General features: G+C 37.1%; 1 protein-coding gene across 3 annotated transcripts in view; it reads left to right on the plus strand.

Moving 5' to 3' along the window:
• LOC149806305 (cerebral cavernous malformations 2 protein-like) overlaps positions 1–11,601 on the plus strand; it is a 37,515-nt gene extending 25,914 nt beyond the window's left edge. For all 3 annotated transcript variants that reach the window (XM_089951408.1, XM_089951401.1, XM_089951395.1), the window contains exons 10-12: positions 2,758–2,917; positions 4,561–4,690; positions 5,250–11,601. In XM_089951408.1, the coding sequence (XP_089807534.1) occupies positions 2,758–2,917; positions 4,561–4,690; positions 5,250–5,418 (459 nt within the window). In that variant the 3' untranslated portion in view covers positions 5,419–11,601. The remainder of the gene's footprint in view (positions 1–2,757; positions 2,918–4,560; positions 4,691–5,249) is intronic.
• The last annotated feature ends 7,515 nt before the right edge of the window (positions 11,602–19,116 follow it).

Here is a 19,116-nt window from a genome sequence, read left to right on the forward strand (position 1 = left end):
AATCAGAGTGGGGGTATGGAAATGGTGTTCATTTGGATAAATCAGAGTGGGGGTATGAAAATGGTGTTCATTTGGATAAATCAGAGTGGGGGTATGGAAATGGTGTTCATTTGGATAAATCAGAGTGGGGGTATGGAAATGGTGTTCATTTGGATAAATCAGAGTGGGGGTATGGAAATGGTGTTCATTTGGTTTGATAAATCAGAGTGGGGGTATGGAAATGGTGTTCATTTGGATAAATCAGAGTGGGGGTATGGAAATGTTGTTCATTTGGATAAATCAGAGTGGGGGTATGGAAATGGTGTTCATTTGGTTTGATAAATCAGTGGGGGTATGGAAATGGTGTTCATTTGGATAAATCAGAGTGGGGGTATGGAAATGGTGTTCATTTGGATAAATCAGAGTGGGGGTATGAAAATGGTGTTCATTTGGACTAAGTATCTTAATAGAGAGGATTCTAAGAAACAAGTGGTATGAACAGTACCATACATACGTATAAGTTGAGTCAAACTGCAAACAACAAAGATCCTGATTTGCCTTAGTATAATGCAACTGCAGATCAGGGTCAATGTTGTTTGTTCTGCTGTTTTTACTCCTAACAGACTGCACATAATCCTAACAAACTGCACAGACCTGAATCTGCCACTGTATTATGCAACTGCAGATCTGGGTTTCTGCAGTTTGCGGTTGGACTCGTGTTGTAAGCAAGTATATATGGTAATTCTGTATAAAAAATAAAGCATCATGTGACTTACAGCCAAACCTGTCAGTGTCTTAAAGTCAAACCCATCAGTGTCTTAATGAGATTACTGATAAGAAGCCAAACCTGTCAGTGCCTTAATGAGATTACTGAAAAGAAGCCAAACCTGTCATTGTCTTAATGAGATTACTGATAAGAAATCAAACCTGTCAGTGTCTTAGTTAGATTACTGATAAGAAATCAAACCTGTCAGTGTCTTAATGAGATTACTGATAAGAAGCCAAACCTGTCAGTGTCTTAATGTGATTACTGATAAGAAGCCAGACCTGTCATTGTCTTAATGAGATTACTGATAAGAAATCAAACCTGTAAGTGTCTTAATGAGATTACTGATAAGAAGCCAAACCTGTCAGTGTCTTAATGAGTTTGCTGATAAGAAGCCAAACCTGTCAGTGTCTTAATGCGATTACTGAAAAGAAGCCAAACCTGTCATTGTCTTAATGAGATTACTGATATGAAATCAAACCTGTCAGTGTCTTAATGAGATTACTGATAAGAAATCAAATCTGTCAGTGTCTTAATGTGATTACTGATAAGAAGCCAAACCTGTCAGTGTCTTAATGAGATTACTGAAAAGAAGCCAAACCTGTCATTGTCTTAATGAGATTATTGATAAGAAATCAAACCTGTCAGTGTCTTAATGAGATTACTGAAAAGAAGCCAAACCTGTCATTGTCTTAATGAGATTACTGAAAAGAAGCCAAACCTGTCATTGTCTTAATGAGATTACTGATAAGAAATCAAACCTGTCAGTGTCTTAATGAGATTACTGAAAAGAAGCCAAACCTGTCATTGTCTTAATGAGATTACTGATAAGAAATCAAACCTGTCATTGTCTTAATGAGATTACTGAAAAGAAGCCAAACCTGTCATTGTCTTAATGAGATTACTGATAAGAAATCAAACTTGTCAGTGTCTTAATGTAATTACTGAAAAGAAGCCAAACCTGTCATTGTCTTAATGAGATTACTGATAAGAAATCAAACCTGTCAGTGTCTTAATGAAATTACTGATAAGAAGCCAAACCTCTCAGTGTCTTTATGAGATTACTGTTAAGAAGTACTGCATAATTTGTTGATTACAAGAGTAACTTTCAGAGGTTTTATGAACATGTTGTCCAGAGTTATTTTCTTCTTAGTATGACCAGATTTCTTGGAATATATCAATGAAACTTGGAATATATCAGTGAAACTTGGATTTCAGGCGTTCATCTTCATCTAACATTGGATATCATGCTGCACCATCTGAATAAGTTTTAGAGAGCAGTTGGTATGATAAACAAGATTGCTTTCTGAAAAGTTGGGCAGAACTTTGGTGGGCAGTCATTTGGTGGGCAGAAATTTGGTAGGTCATTTAGCAGACAGTTTTCATTTTGCTCCATTATCAAAAACAGAAATAGAACTTGTGAAATAAAACTTCCATCTAGTAGTTTGTGAATGGAAATTTGACAGTTGTTAATAGGCCTGATAAGTAAAATGCTTTAACTTGTAGAGTTGAATTGTTTGATTGATCAAGTCATTGACTGTTTGATTGATAGAGTGGAGATTTATAGCACATTGACACATGAAAGGTTATATGTTGACTTGGCAATTAGAGTCAAGTGTCCTGCCCAAAGACTGACAACATCATCTGACCCAGTCTTGCCTGGGCAGGATTCATACATACACCTTTCTGGTCATAAGTCCAGCATGTTGACCACTTGGCATATCTAGGTACAGTTCATACCATCTAGGTACAGTTCATACCATTGCCCTTATGGTCACATATCCAGTATATTAACTATCATCCCACTGCAGCTCCTTTGATAGTTGCAAAATTTCCACATATATGTTAAGTTCCATCAAATAGATGCATTAAATGGACTATTTAAACAAATGCAGTTTTGCTGCAGATGTTTAGTTGAGACTGATAGTTTTCTGTTACAGCTGCAGATGTTTAGTTGATATTTTTCTGTGTTACAGCTGCAGATGTTTAATTGATATTTTTCTGTGTTACAGCTGCAGAAAAAGTTGAAAGCAGATGAGCTGGCACAGTTTTCAATACTTTTGAAAATGTGGAACTTTTCAAATTTTTCTGCTGTACCTCGCCTTCCATTTCAAGATTTTTGTGAAAAACTGTACAATCTGTATGGTCCAGAGAGAAAGTATTTGTTAGCAAGTATGTATTGGTAGATAATATTATGTTAACACATTTAAGTTGTATTACTTGTCTCAATTTACAATCTGTATGGTCCAGAGAGAAAGTATTTATTAGCAAGTATGTATTGGTAGATAATATTATGTTAACACATTTAAGTTGTAATACTTATCTCAATTTACACACCACTATAATGAGACAGAAGCTGCTTCAAGAAAAATTGCATTGCTGAAATTGCTGACTAACAATAGGATTGATAGAGGGTGTCAGTTTGGACAGTGTTGGACTGTTTCAAAGGCAGAAACACTTATAACTGTTCAATTCTTTTGATGTTTGATGGTTCAACATATAATGGAGTTAAATACATTCAGTCCACATGCTCAGAATTCACTATATGATATAATACCTACACATACTGTAATGAGTGCAAACGTTTTAGTTAAAATTAAGAAAAAATGAACTCTTACTGAGCAAGTATTTCTCAGTCACAGCATGTTTGGTGAGAAATGGCCAAAAGCCCCACCTAGAACGTCATAATTTTCTTGTAACTTACCATTTTGTATGCCTGATGTCTTGTTACCATCGAACCTAGTGGGTGAAATAAAACTAAAAATGAATCTTGTATATGCCTTACTCAGTATAAACATATTGGGTGAGAGACAAACCTTCAAAGTTGAGGAGCTCAACACGGACAAAGGGAGATAATTCTTCTAGTTTTTTGTGGGTTTTATGCCAATTTTAAGCACTTGATATGCTGTACATGGCAGGCTGTACATCTGATGGAGGAAGAATAAAAAATATCCCTGGGAAGAACTGCCAGTCCATGGGAAACATTTGGCAAGCTTTCTCACATACCTGCATTGGTTGAGCCAGGACTCAAACCCACATGGACAGAGGTGAGAAATCTGGTCTGTACAGGCAAGAGTCCTAGACCACTTGACCACCCAAGGTCACTCTTCTAGTTTTACTTGCATGTGATGATTACATTGTTTATAATATCATTAGCTTATTATGGTAAGCTATAACCTCACAGATTTGTCTAAAATAATAATTTCCTAAGCTCATAGTGCAAAAATTGTGTCAGATATCGCAATATCTGATGAATAATTGAAATTATTCTACATGGATATTGTGCTTTCAGGGGTTGCTCTTTTTGTGTTGTATTTTACAATGACAAAGCACTGTTGTATACTGATCCTTAAAGATTATTGACAGATTTTGTTTTGTTGCTGATATCATGTTTGAATGTAACTGATTTGGTTTGGATTTTTGGCAGAGATAATGTATTTAAAGATTTGCTAATGGTATATAGTCATGCTGCAGTTCCAAATTTAATTTACTGTATTGTTGTAATTTGTTATGTGCTTGCTTAACAAACAAGCAAAGAATACCCTAGTTTGGATGGGCTGTGTCCACTTCAAGTTAGTTTGCCTAAAAGACTGTTTTGGTCATTTTGTTTTCATTTGCTACCACAAGGTTGTGCTGGAGCCAGTAGATTTTTTCGGAGTAAAAATGTGGACTACATATATGTTTCTATAAATCTTGTATACATTGTTGAAAATTACATTTGTTGTGTCCCTATCGAGATTTGAATACTGCAGATTTTTGGAATGTCTTTTTGTGCATCAGACATCCATTAGTGATTGTATCATTGTCTTTTCTAGGGTTTTTTCCCTTCATACCAGAGAAGGATTGTGCCTATTTTGAGAAGTTCCTTACAAAGCACAACATAAGTTTCTCAGAGAATGACCACGGGACTCTCAACAGTATACATGGCATGCCCAGATTCTACAGGTATTTTTTTACATCACTCAGTCAAATATTAAGTACTTGCTCCAGTATTTGAAGTAATATGGGGTAAAAATTAGACATATAATAGTTGGTTTTGAAATGGTTAATGGAAGTGCATAAAGGTGAAATTTGTCAAATCTAGTAAGTTGTAGGACAAATGGTCTTTAGCTGGTGAAACTTGGTGAGAATGAAGGGTCGACATGGACTGATTGGATTTTGGGTGGGTGGAATTAAATAGAGGAGAAAAAGTATGTGAAGGTTGTACAGCTCTGGTTCACATATTTTGTCATTTGATGCAATGATCATGCATAGGCTACATCAGAGAAACGAAATAAAAAAAATGGTATGATTCATGGTCATATACTGATGGAATTTCATCCACATGATGCTTTGTCAGATTCTCACAAACTCTGCCAGTTTAAGAGAGACAGAGTTAATGAATAAGTAATGAAAATGCTCACATTGAATGTATTTATTAACAGTTTGATATTGTATATTACAAACTTTTTAATAAAGTCTCCATACAGAAATGTTCAGCACTGAAATATGTTAATTTCCACAGCCGTTCCATCAGTGATGTATCAATATCCAGTAACCTGGCCAATGGTAATGACTTGGATCCTGGAACACGAGATGAGTTCAATTATATGCTGGATCAGATGAAAAATAAGTTTGAGCAAATTGATGCCAGTGTTGAAGACCCCACTCAATCTTATTTACCATTAAAGTGAAAAGTATCCAGTCTCATTCATTTCCACTCATCTCATTACAAGCAACTGACATCCTAATATCTGACAAAGACGTCATTGTAAATGATTGAGAAGAATTGCTTCTTGATGTTAATATAGCCATCAGGTTAGTGGAAGTCCAAAAATTGAAAAGCTTGTCTGTGTTATTTCGGTCCAGCTATGGAATACGTCAGGTGTTCTAATTGTGGTATTCTGGGCTGACATGATGTCTGGAACCAATTCCATCTTACTACAAGAGTGGAAAATGGCATGTGCCAGATTATGGAATATTTGTGCTGCTCAAATACACCAGAGATGTGGAACTTCTTCAGAAGACTACAGATAAGTTTATGGGAATGGAGGATTGAAGTCATTTACTCCCCTGAATCCAATGGTAGTGGCACTAGAAAACTCCAGTCCAAGAATTCTCTTATCTTGCATTTTAGAATGTCTCAGTGTTTATTTTAGATATGTTTTCCTTACTGAGAAAGTTCTTTTGCCACATTAACTTCTTAATGGATAAAATATGTTTGTATACATAATTCTAATATATAAACAAGACTTTTCAATGTGAATTAAAGCATATTTCTCCCTCCAAGTTTCAGTACAACCAGATCTTAAAAACAACTATAGTATTTGCCCAGTCCCCACCCCTCCTCTGGTAGTTTGTACTCTCCTTGCAATTTTGAAACAAAAGATATTAAGCATATAAAAATGCACAAAATTCAAATAATTTTGATCATTAATGTGTCATTTCATTCATTAATTTATCATTTCTAACCTGATTGTTGCAAGGGGGTTCCTAATGCTGTCATCTTGTTAGCATTTCAAAATATAAACAATGAACCTGCTAACTGTCCTTTTCTGGTTCCTGGAAAAGTCCATTTTCAGTGCTGAAGTGAGGTTCATAGGACTACAAAAATATTGAAGGTAAAAACTGTTGTCTTCATTCAGTATTTGTAATGTTTAAGTTTTAATATTTCTCAAAACAATTTAGCAGTCAAAGGGTAAGTGGTTTAACTTTTATGTGTATAGGTTCAAAGTGATGGAACTCTTGGAAACTTACCGAATTATTTGAGGTTTATCTAAATGTATCCAAGCAAATATGGGTGCTATGTTAGACGAGAAATTAATGTTTGGTTTGAAATGCACACAGTATGACAATGTTAGGGACCCTTTGGCAACAGTCTGGTTAGAAATTATAGATTGATAGTGAAATGACTGTATTTTTGTTATTTTTATGTAATTAAACCTTTCATATTTTAAATCAGATGAGGAGTTGCAAACTGCTGTGTGTGTGTGTGTGTGTGTGTGTGTGTGTCAGATAATTTAAATGGTGTCTTTGTGAAACCTCACACTTTACTCTGCTTAAATAAGGAAATAACTAATTGAGATTTTTTTCTTGTTCTTTCTTTTGTACCTTTCAGTAAGTAACATTTTTTTATTTTGTACCTTTATTTATTTTTGTATGCACATCTATTGGTGGAGCACATTATAGTACAACCCTATTTCTCTCTGTCTTTTTGTTTCTCTGTCCATTAACTTTTTCTTTTGCATCACATAACTTTTATTGTACAGTAGCTACCTTCACCAAGCTTATGAGATAAATTTGTGGACAAAAGAAAGAAGCATATTTATTTTGGGGTCCATAGGTCAAGTACACTGTGATTAAAGGAAGAAAATTAGTTTCAGCACAACAACGTTAGTTCTATATCATTGACCATGGTCAAACTTTGTACTTGGAGTAAGGAAAAACATTTTGATTTTGGGATTGAAAGTCAAGGTGTCTCTGACTGAAGGAAGAAAAATGGGTCTTGCATGATAACTTGTTTGTTCTAGACTGCTTACCTTAATCAGAGTTTGTTGAGGCCTTTAACTTAAGGTTGGGAAGAGTCCTGTGATATTTGGTTCAAAAGTCAAAGGTCACTGTCAGTGTGGCTGAAAGAAAAATGAGTTTTACTGAATAACTTGTGCTTTAGAGTAAGTTCCTTGACCGGACATTTTGGATGGCTTGTACTTGGTTTAGTAAAGAAATCTATTGAATGGAATGTAAAGGTCAGAGGTCATCATCATGGTAGATATGAAAAACAAATGATTGTGTCTGTGCAGTAAGTTTAGGACTGTATACCTCAAGCAAACTTTATTGCTAGGGCATATAACATGTTGTTGAATTGCATTATTTAGTACCATGTAAAATGAATTCACCATTGATAAAAACTTCCTTATATAGTCACATCTTGTTGCAACAATCAACTTGGTTGCAAGCAGTTTCACTGTTATTATATTATAAATAGATATGTGCTGTAAGATTCAGGCCTGAAGATCATGGAGTTGGAGGCTGAGTTTCCACTATCAACAAATCAAAAGAAACCTTTCAGTATTAACATCATTGATGATTGATGAAAACAAAATGAGGTTGTATTTGTTGCTTGGCCTTACTGTAAAATTGATATCTGTATTACATTATTTTTTTCCCAAAAGGAAATCATGATTATCAGCTCTTCTTATAGAACACAAAAGTAGTATGGCTGATAATTGAGTATGTTTTCATGTAGTTTTTAGTATCAAGTGGGGAAGGGTGTTGCATCAGATGAGCCAACAGTTCAGATAATGTAGGCATATATATATGTCTTGCTGTAGTGGCTTTTCTGACTTATTGGCACTGCTGATGTCATGATATCGATAGCACCTTAGGGTCATTTCATATTTAAATGTTTGTTATAAGACTGATATGTAACCAGTACTTGGAAGAAAAAGTCATTATACTGCAATTGTAAAGAATTTTCTCATTGACAACTCTGAGAAGATGATGTATGCCATCAGTGTATATATTGATGCATTAAAAAATGTGTTTTATGCCATTTTACCTTAGAAAAGGACAAAATTTGAGGCAGATAAGGTAGCAGTGTGTCTGTATATGGCAGATAAGATAGCAGTGTGTCTGTATATGGCAGATATGATAGCAGTGTGTCTGTATATGGCAGATACGATAGCAGTGTGTCTGTATATGGCAGATAAGATAGCAGTGTGTCTGTATATGGCAGATAAGATAGCAGTGTGTATATGGCAGATAAGATAGCAGTGTGTCTGTATATGGCAGATAAGATAGCAGTGTGTCTGTATATGTTGGGATTATTTCAGAAAGTATATAGTAGCTGTGAATGTAGACAGTGCTTCTTTTGAAAATGACCAATTAGATTGTGGTCCCCAAGTGGTCAAAAGTGCTTGCCTTTACTGATCACTGCCATCTCATTTCTATCTGTCATATGGGTTCAAGTCTTGGGCTCAGCCAACGTGGGTATGTGAGAAAGCTGCCAGTAGCTACCCGTGTGTCAGTGGTTTTTTCCAAGGTTTTCCCGTGTTCTTCCACTAATTATACTGGCAACCATGTATAGCCTATCTTGTGCTGAGAATTGTTGTTAAACCCAATACAATAACAAGAGCAAATTAAATTGTCTTTTGCTGTCTTGCATATATCAATGAAAGAAGCATGAGGCAGACAAAATAACAATATGTCTGTGTATGTTGGGGTTACATCAAGAAGTATATAGCAGTTGTGAATGCTGACACTGCATCATTTGACATTAACACAGAGATCTAAAATCAACAGCTTTTAAAAGCCATAATGTTTCATTCATTATTTCTACACTTTATGAGGGAATATTGTAGTACCCTCCATCAGTCCACCTGTTTGTCTGTCAGTTTGTTACTGCACCACCTCTGAAACTGCAGGTAGAAATTTCATGAAACTTTTTAATGATGATGCCCATGGGGTAACCATCTGTGAGAGGGGTTCCAACCTTAGCTGTCCTTGGGGTCCCATGAAAATGGTCAGAGATATAAAAAATTGCATATTTTCCAGTATTGTTTAATCAGACCTTATATGCATGTCATGTTTCTTGTGGGTCATAACAGGAAGACATCTTACCACACTTTTCCTTTGCATATTCAATCCACCACCCCACCTGTAATAAGCCTAATTTTCCAGCAGTGATCCAGGAGTCATAATGAAAAGCCGTCACATATGTGTGATAGATTTTGTATATTTTTACCTCTTTATGCAGGATTTTGTATTATGACACCAGAGAAACTGTAAGGTGAGTGGTTTGTTTGTGTGTATGGCTTTGAGTGATTGTAACATGCAATAAAAAGTTGATGGACTTGTCTTCCTTTTTTTAAGGACATGGGAGTGAGTATGGGTGGGGTTAGTCAGAATATGCACTAACAGTTGAAGGAGTTTTCATTTTTGTCAGGGAATTTAGGGTTAGTATGTGCTGGAGTATGCAATACAAAGTTGAGGGCTTTTTTTGGGGTCAGGGAAATGGGAGTAAGTATGTGTGCATTTTCTTTGGGAATATGCAATAAAAAGTGGAGGAATTTGTCTTCCTTTCTTAAAGGAAGGGGGATTACAATGGGTTGGAATATGCAACAAAATTGTCGGCATTTGTGGTGCAAGCCAGTTTAGTTGCTTTTGTTTCATTGCTGATGTAGATGAGTTTATTTTTCCTGGTGAAGTTTTATTTTCCATCATTGAAGGAAGAATTGCATAGGTGTCTCACTGTCTGTTAGAAAACTGAGACCAGACAAATTAATTTTTCTCCTTATATTTTGGCAGTATCATGAATGCTTTAACTTTTAGATCTACTGTATGTGCTGTCTGGTGGATCCAACTTCAGACCACATAGACCAAGATTTCCTGTTACATACTATGCACATCATGGTCAGTGTTGTTTGAAGTATGACCACTTGTAAGTGTGTATATATGGCATGTATTTCACAGTTTAATCTGTTCTAAAGGAGAGGAACAGATGGTTTGCATTACTTACAAAATATGATCTTGTCACTTTTATCTTTAGATTTTAAATCACTGAAGTTCCTTCTGTATACCGATATAAAAACCTTCTGATTATGTACAAGTCATTGATTCTTTCATGTACCCTTAATGCATTTTTTTTTCATCCCAGTTTAAAGGTCATTTAATCTTAGTTAAATGTAATTGAAAACTTGATTAAAAGTAAGTATAACATCTGAATCAAAAGATTTTATTCTTGTTTAGTGTCTTAACCTGTGTTAGTTTTGAGTATCATTGGTCACATTCATAAACCATACATTTTAAACAATTGAATTTTTATACCAATTCCTTGAAATTGCTTCAGTTATTTTATCTGCGAACAAAATAAATCCCTGTAATTTTGTGATGAATGATTCAGTATGACTGAACCATGCTTGACAAAGTTTTTGATTTTGTTTTTTTTTGACTTGCTGTTTAAAGATATTTCAGCATTGTTCAGAAAAATAGTTGACATTGTGAATACATAAAATAAATTGCACTAAATTTATGGAACTTTGCTGTAAAGTTGGAGACTTAAACGTAATATAATGGTTGTGAACAAGTTATTTATTACATGTTAATACTGGTACAAATGGCCAGGGCTCATTTGCTTTTGAAAGTGAGCCTAGTGTAACATCTGTAGGTTAAGTGAGCCTAGTGTAACATCTATAGGTTAAGTGAGTGTGACATCTGTAGGTTAAGTGAGCCTAGTGTAACATCTGTAGGTTAAGTGAGTGTGAGATCTGTAGGTTAAGTGAGCCTAGTGTAACATCTGTAAATTAAGTGAGTGTGACATCTATAGGTTAAGTGAGCTTAGTGTAACATCTGTAGGTTAAGTGAGTGTGAGATCTGTAGGTTAAGTGAACCTAGTGTAACATCTGTAAATTAAGTGAGTGTGACATCTGTAGGTTAAGTGAGCCTAGTGTAACATCTATAGGTTAAGTGAGTGTGACATCTGTAGGTTAAGTGAGCCTAGTGTAACATCTGTAGGTTAAGTGAGTGTGAGATCTGTAGGTTAAGTGAGCCTAGTGTAACATCTGTAAGTTAAGTGAGTGTGACATCTATAGGTTAAATGAGCCTAATGTAACATCTGTAGGTTAAGTGAGCCTGGTGTAACATCTGTAGGTTCAGTGAACCTAGTGTAACACCTATAGGTTAAGAACATTGGGTTAAGAAAGCATTGCATGTGCATTTTTGTACAGATGTTTCAGAGAAGTGCTTTATGATTTATTAAAAAAAATATATGCTTTTATTGTTCATACAGCTGTGTTACTATGAGTGTACAAAATGTGAGTGACTTTTCTATCATCATGTTACCTTAGTCCTTCAGAAAAATAAACATAGGGTAAAATTTGTATATTTGTCATCTCAAGCTTTTCATGTGGAAAGCTAGAATAGCTGTAACGTCGCCCTTTTACAAAGAGGGATGGTTAATTGGGTTTGGCTGGCGTTATCCAGAGGATGACTTTCCTCAGTATTATAGCCCAGCGGGAGTGAAAGAAGAATGGAATTTCAACAGAGAACTGAGCGAGAATACTGGAAGAAATATACAATACGAGTCCCCTTTTGACAAGAAAATAACAAATTTAATCAGAACAAATTAAAACGGCAATTCCACTTAAAGTTAGATCATCTAAGTAGAATTTAACTGGTGTGTCCAATTGGATTTATTACATCATCATAACGAGAGGTGAAAAGAGCGCAATGTCCACAATCGATTGCATCACCTTCATTCACTTTGACTGTATATCAACGTCTCCTAGTTCATCCTTCCTAAACTCTATGTTCTGCCCTTTCAACGACTTCCTGGTCCTTTTATTCTGACGTAGAACGCGTGGTCAGACCTGCGATGTCATCGTTGATCGACATTGACGTCAAGTTGTTCAAGTGTTTCAAGGAACACTGTGAAGAGTATTGGAGACACTAGTTTGAATTCTAATGGGAATAAAATAACAAAATTACCAAGAACGTGGAGGTACATAAAGCTTCTATAGACGATTTTCACACTAAGCAAAACTCGCTAAGGAGGACAGAAAATAACTCAGACGCGAACGAGACCAGCTTCTTGCTGAGCTGGAAATGAGATCGCAGACACTCCAGTGATTTTGAGCCAATCACAAAGCAACCTCCGCCAAAGAAAGAGAAAAAGAAACAAACATGGACACAAATCTTGTCAGTGTACCACTGGATAAATACGATCCCGTCGCCGCGGACATACTTGATTCTGAAAGATATATCGGGGATCAGTCGCCACGAAGTTAATCCGAATTAAAAATGTCAGTGCTATAAAGTCGTGAAAGTGGATGGCGTTGAGTTGATGAGTCAGGAAATCGAGGAACTGCAACTCGGTGGATATAAATTTCACTAAATTTGGATGCTGATCTCATACGGGAGCTGTTTGATGACGCCCAGCAACGACATGACGACGGCAGGTATACACTCACGAATATCAACTAGTTAAACTATCACTCGAATACGAACAACGGAATAACAAGGGACAGGGCCCAGCAGCTCGAAAAGCTGGACACGGCTGAAATGGTCAGCACTGCATTCGAGATGAAACACGACCACGAGCTTGATGTTGCTTCCCTTTTAGGAATTAATTAATTTCGCGAAAACAAACAAGCATGGTTACGTCTCACTGAAACATTGCTTTTTTTTATTAGCGACAACTTTGTCCTCGCTTCACTTTGTTGATCATCTTTGTGCATATAGTTTTTTTATATAAAAAAATTATAATCTTCTTTTCAAATTTTCACAACAAGAAAAGTCTCTATGTCTAAGCAGTGTGTTGGTAACTGTGGTCACAGGAAATTACCCTAATTACACAGACCCCATTTGTTTATCATGCGTTCAATGTGAAAGGACTGATGGTTGTCCCGTCTGTAGTCTTTGGTCGGACGAAATTTGATATCTCGCCGAGAGTAAACGTACATATAATGCGAGTAAAAAGGTGTCCTCGCCTTCATCGGAGTTTTCTGGGTTTTCATTCTCGGGTGTCCCTTGGGTCTCAGAGAATGATTATTCAAGTCTCCACTGAGACGCCTGTAGTGGACCCCTTCCCAAGAGAGGTCACAAATAACGTATGGGAGAATCCATTAGAGCAGAGGAGAGAGTCCCACCCTCCCGAGAGGGAGGAGCAACAACCTCTTTTTTCTTCTCGAGGAAGAACAGCACCATATTTCGTCCAGAAAGCCAGAGAGTGATCCCCCCCCCCGCCCCTACATCTGCACTATTTGCTATACATCAGCTAGGTATGGGCTGAAAGTGAGTCGCGCCTCCCCGTAAGAGGGAGCAGCACCTTTTCAGTCCACGTCTGTTAAATCTGGTGAAGGGTCATCCTACAGATCTGAGTCGCTTGACGATTCATTGTCTGTCCTGACACTAGGCACTGGGCATGAGTCTTTGAAGATCCGACTGAACGAACATAGGGATTGTGCCGATCCCACCCTCCTTTCTCAAACTGACTTTCATCCCGTGGGGGAACTGGGAATTAGCTTATAGACGCCAGATTAGGGAAGGGGATCGTATCGGCACCACCCTTCCCTTGTATCCCTATTAATTCCTTGGGATGAAGAGCCGTTTCCCGCATAGAAGTGACTTGTCCTTTCCCCAAATGCATCCATTGACTGCCGGTTCTTGGTGACATGTCAGTCAGGTTGCGGCTGGGTCCGCAGACTTGCATCTTCTTACAAGGTTGGGTAAAAAATAGACGGAAGGGGATAGACTAACTTCCGTCAAAAGCTCTTGGCGGATGGAGAGTAGCCTAACCCATTTTCATCTTAGTCCACTGTTAAAACAGTCCGTTAGCGCCGCCGTAGGAGTTGCCATTTGAAGTGTCTTCTCGCCCAAGTCTCATCCACAATAAAGTCATTCGGTCTCGTAGACCTGCCTTCCAGGAACGAAAGCAATGGTTAAATGTCCTTTCTGTCCTCGTTGATGCACACGAGTTCGACAAAGAACCGGCCGGGGTGGGACCTCCTCTATTCGGGTCCACTGCCCCCCCCCCCCCCCCGTCTGTTAAGGAGGTAGAGGAGGAAGAGAGCTATTTTATCGGTAAACCAGATATACCGCCTCTATCCCAGTGATCCTTGTCCCAAACGTTCAGGTTCAGGTGGCTTTAAAATTCTTTCTAGTCTTTGTGGAAGCTTTACCGGATTAGGAATCAATAGATTAAAATCAACTCTAGGTCGCACAACAACAGGTTCAGTGTATGATTTTCCCTGTAGTTCCTTCTATAGGACAATCCTGTCGATTTCTTCTGAGAATATTTAATAGTAAATTCGGTCATGGCCTAGGTGGTGAGTTGACCCCATTCAGGTTACATGAATACTCTTTCCAATCAGTCTGTGGTATTCACGATGTGTATCCCGTAGTACTAATACCCGTATCTTTCCACAACGGTATCAAACTGATCGCGGCTCTCCTTAATAGGTATTCGATATTTCCCTTTTCATCGTTGAACAGTGTTGATAATAGTTTTTCCAAAGTTCAACCACTTCTTGAAGACAAGTTGGAAGTGGCATCGAAAGGTTAAAATCAACACATTCATTGTAGCGAGACTTTGTTGTCTCAGCGATACAATAACAATCCACATTGTTGTTTGTCAGCGAGGCCATATGCATATTTATATATGGTTGTCATTATGTACACAGGGATTGATATCTATAATTGAAAAAAGCAACAAAAAACTATTAAAAAACTTACTCTCTGATCAGCGAGATCCGATTGATTGAAGGAAGATTTGTACCAGAGAATTTGCGACCTCTAAACGATTTCACAATTACATTTTTCCACGCACACCAGCCCCACATCGTTCGCACGGAATAGGGTCACCGCCCTTATGAACACTTGGAGCCCACATCGCATTTTTTTTCCCATGAGAAGTCAAGCATATTGATTTTTTCCAATCATATAAAATCGCATTTTATTATTTTAATTAATCATTTTTGTTCACGCGCATGGGTGGGGTATTTTATCGGCAGATACCTCCACGCGCGCGTGTTAACGCTCCTGTGAGTCGCAGTTAAAACCCCAGATTTGCAATTTAATGTTTTTATTTACGCAGATGGTTCATGTTTCTGAGCACCAAAATCTCTTTTGTTTAGCAGTGTCTAAATCAGTCAAGTTTGATTTTGAAATGATGTGCCATTTGAAGCGTATGAAACAGACTTAGTAAATAAACTGATGAAAAAGGAGATGGACATTTCGAATATGGAGATACGACGACTGCCGGTCTGTGCGCGATAGTTTATAATGATTGAGGCATACAATGACGTTAACGTCTTTGTATGTATTTATTACCGCATTATACGAAAGATTCGTTGACGACACCATGTGGCCATTAACCCACAATGGAAGAGGATGTCGCGGCTACTTGCAGTACGACGAGAACAAACTGGTCCGATGTCGTGGTGGCCTGTCTGGTCTCGGATATCGGGTTAATAGTGATGTAGTCCGACTCGGAGTGCTACGAGACAAATGCAGTAGACAAAAGAAAAGAAATTATGCTACTTTGTTACATAATAGACAATTCTCCAATGAACATCTAACTACGTAACACACACACACACACACACAAACACACACACACAGAGGAGTGTTAAATGGAAGTTACGTCGAGGGACTACAGCCTTAAATGCTCAAATGAGTTCTAAATTTTACCTTATATCTGAACATTAGACCTTGGACTTCTAAAATCGAGCTCTCCAAACCACTGACAATAGAAAGGGTTGGTCTGTATTGACAGTTGCTAAATTGAGTATGTTGAGGCAGACAGTTTAATCAATGACAGAAACTAATAGTGTCAGATAAAATTCAAACAAATTTACGTTACAGAATTTCAATAGCAGTGTTCTATTATTGCTTCATTTCATCATGATAACGAGAGTGGTGAAACGAGCACAATGTCTGCACCTGATTTGCACCACATAGCGTCGCTTTCTGTCTTTGTCTCATTATATCCCATGTCTTCTCGTGTATACGTTTGATCTTTCTTGATCCTTCTATCCTAACGGCTCGATTTCTTATCCGGACTTCCATCTTTCGGACTGTTCCAGATAGCTGTTTTCCTGAATGCTGTTCTTTCCATGAAAATGTGCGTCCTAGTACTTAAAGTCTGTCTGTGCCTACAATACAGCCACCTGGTCCCCTTACTTGTCTTAACGAGAAAGAACTATTCTTTGGTTTTCACCAGAGTCAAACGAGTCTCACTCCTCTTTCAGGAATCGCCGACTGAGGAAATTCGCCCAAAATTGTTACTTAAAATTCAACATTTTCACCATGGTGTACGCCTTAAGTTAGACTGACCAATCGTAATCAGCCGTTCCTAAATATTCCCCAAGACAATTATTACTTCCGTCAGATTTTGACAGCTTAGCTAATCTGAGAAATACGACATAAACCAACTTCCTTTTATTAAATGACTATTCGACATGACGATCCCATTAAGCGGATATGGTCGGCATCTTAATGTTTACTTTCCCAGGACGCCTTTGCTATGCTCGGGTCAATTCCAAACTAGCCCCATATGCTGGCCTCCCCTTCTGCCACGAAATTTAACAACTGACATGGGAGAAGGTCGCAGTGACCCTTCACATAAAACTATGCTAGCTTGACTGTACTAAAATTTTACTGCAAAATGGATTCTATTTTAAGGTTCAATACTTATTCAAAATTCGACATATAACAGATGAACTAAACAAACTGATTGATCTATTTAAAAGCAGAGATGATAAATTCACTAAGTAACAAAAGAAACTATTAACCACGCAAACGATTGAACTTGATATACACATTGTCCAGCGATGGTTTTGTGACAACAAACTGAAACATGCAGTATTTAAAATAGTATTCTTATTATTTAAAGGCTTTTGTTTATAAAGAGAAATGTTCATAACGTTCGCAAATCGAATGGTTCAGACTATGAAACAGAAAGGCATATTAAGGCCAAGGGCTATTCCGTCTCTTTCAGAGAGGTCACATTTTACAAGTCAGTCCAAACACTAAATCCCCCATTCCCTCTAAAATGCAGCTGAGAGCCTCAGAGCCCGTGAGCCAAGATGAAAAAGAAGCCTTATCTTCCTCTAGTGCAACTGCTCTCGCTCAGCATCTGCTTTGCAATTTTCCGTGCTTTACTTTAATGCAAAAATGTTTGCATTTATAGTACCAGTCTTATAAGTCATGCAGTTGTGGCCCCCACTCCAACAAACAACATTCATGTGATAGGGCATACAAATATGTCATCTATAAGTGGTAATAACAATGACAATAAATGTATTTACCTTCATTATTCTTCAATTTCCTCTAATGTAATTTCTTAGTTATTTCTAATCATCGGAATTACATGGGTTTCAAAAATTGACCCAGAGTGCGAAACTCTATTGCAATTTAGACTACATTTTCAACTGAACTTTCATTCCAGCAGAAAATACAAACAATATTTGATCATGTGTCCTCTTGAGAATTTCAGTTAAAAGAATTGCATATTTTTCCACCTTATAATTTCTAACTATCAATGATATAATAAAAACACGTGCAGTTTAATACAAGGCCAGTCCCTCTATCCACATGTTCTTCGTACGGAATTGACCTTGCTAAAAAATGACCTGACTTTTAGAATTTGTAATGATTCGTCAGGAAAACTGTATGATTATTTTCCGTGGTCAGATAATGTTGCCTCCTGAACTATTCTAGATGCCCATGACCATTGTTTACAATTAATAAATGAAGAATTGTAAGAAAAAGTAATCTCATTGCCTCCATCCATTGCAGAATCTTCGCGTGTGTGTTCACGAAGTTCTGGTATAGTCTGAGCTGTTCGTGTAAATTAGCTGGCACATAAATATGAAATTGCAGCGTATTTTAGAAACCTTTTGCTTCTTGACTTTGGAATCGAAACACTCCTTGTACCGTCAGCGGCATTACATTTGTATCAAGGTATAATACAGAAATTATGTCCTCGTGTCAGGTCACGTTTACCATGCCCTTTAACCGTAAAATTTATACCGGTATTAGACGCAGAAACTAGGTTATTGGGTGCAAACTAACAGCAAAGCATTCACCTACTGACCAGTTCGTAGCATCATGAATATTAACAGATGTCGCTGTTGTTACTTACTAATATTTTTCTTTAATGTTTTAGATTACTTTGTGGAAGATAAAAATGGTCTGAATTGTTTAATCGTTTACACCAGCGTAAGTGATACTTAAAGATTTAGTCTATATAATTCTCAGTTTAGCTTTTCAAACGAAATTGGTTTCTAACCTCGATCTTGAAAAGGAAAAATTGCAGCATTACTTATTGTTTCTTCCCAGTCTTCAAATAATATATGTTGACAAATTTACTTACCCGATTTCCACGGAAGGAAAATACTTGAATAATGGCTGGCGCCAAATTAGAAAACGAAAATGACTACTTGCCGCCTCCCATATATGTACTCATAAGCACCAGCAGATTGAGTGGAGCACTCCCGGGGCCACCAAGGACTGCCACACCCACAAGGACCACATAATAGCATGCTTGTTAGTATATCATTATTCATGGCTACCAGTATGAATCTGTAAAGAGCTATGATGATCTTTGGTCAGACGTAATTAATTTCCTCTACTACTGCGCATAATTTTATATGAAATATTATTAAAGCTTGTTATTTATTTTGTTTTCTTTTTTCATTAAAAATACTACCGTACAAAAAAACAAAAAAACAATTTGTTTGCAAACTAGGTATGTAAGCGCAATTCGCAACCTATCGTTTCTTTAATATTTTTGCCTAAAGTATAAACTTAGACTGCAAATAAAGAACTAGACAAAGAAGAGTGATATTTAAATTCTTATACAGACAATAAATTGAGGTATTTATTCATCTTCA

The sequence above is a fragment of the Sinohyriopsis cumingii genome, chromosome 1 (assembly GCF_028554795.1).
Source record: "Sinohyriopsis cumingii isolate HCF-2022 chromosome 1, ASM2855479v2, whole genome shotgun sequence".
Lineage (NCBI taxonomy): Eukaryota > Metazoa > Mollusca > Bivalvia > Unionida > Unionidae > Sinohyriopsis > Sinohyriopsis cumingii.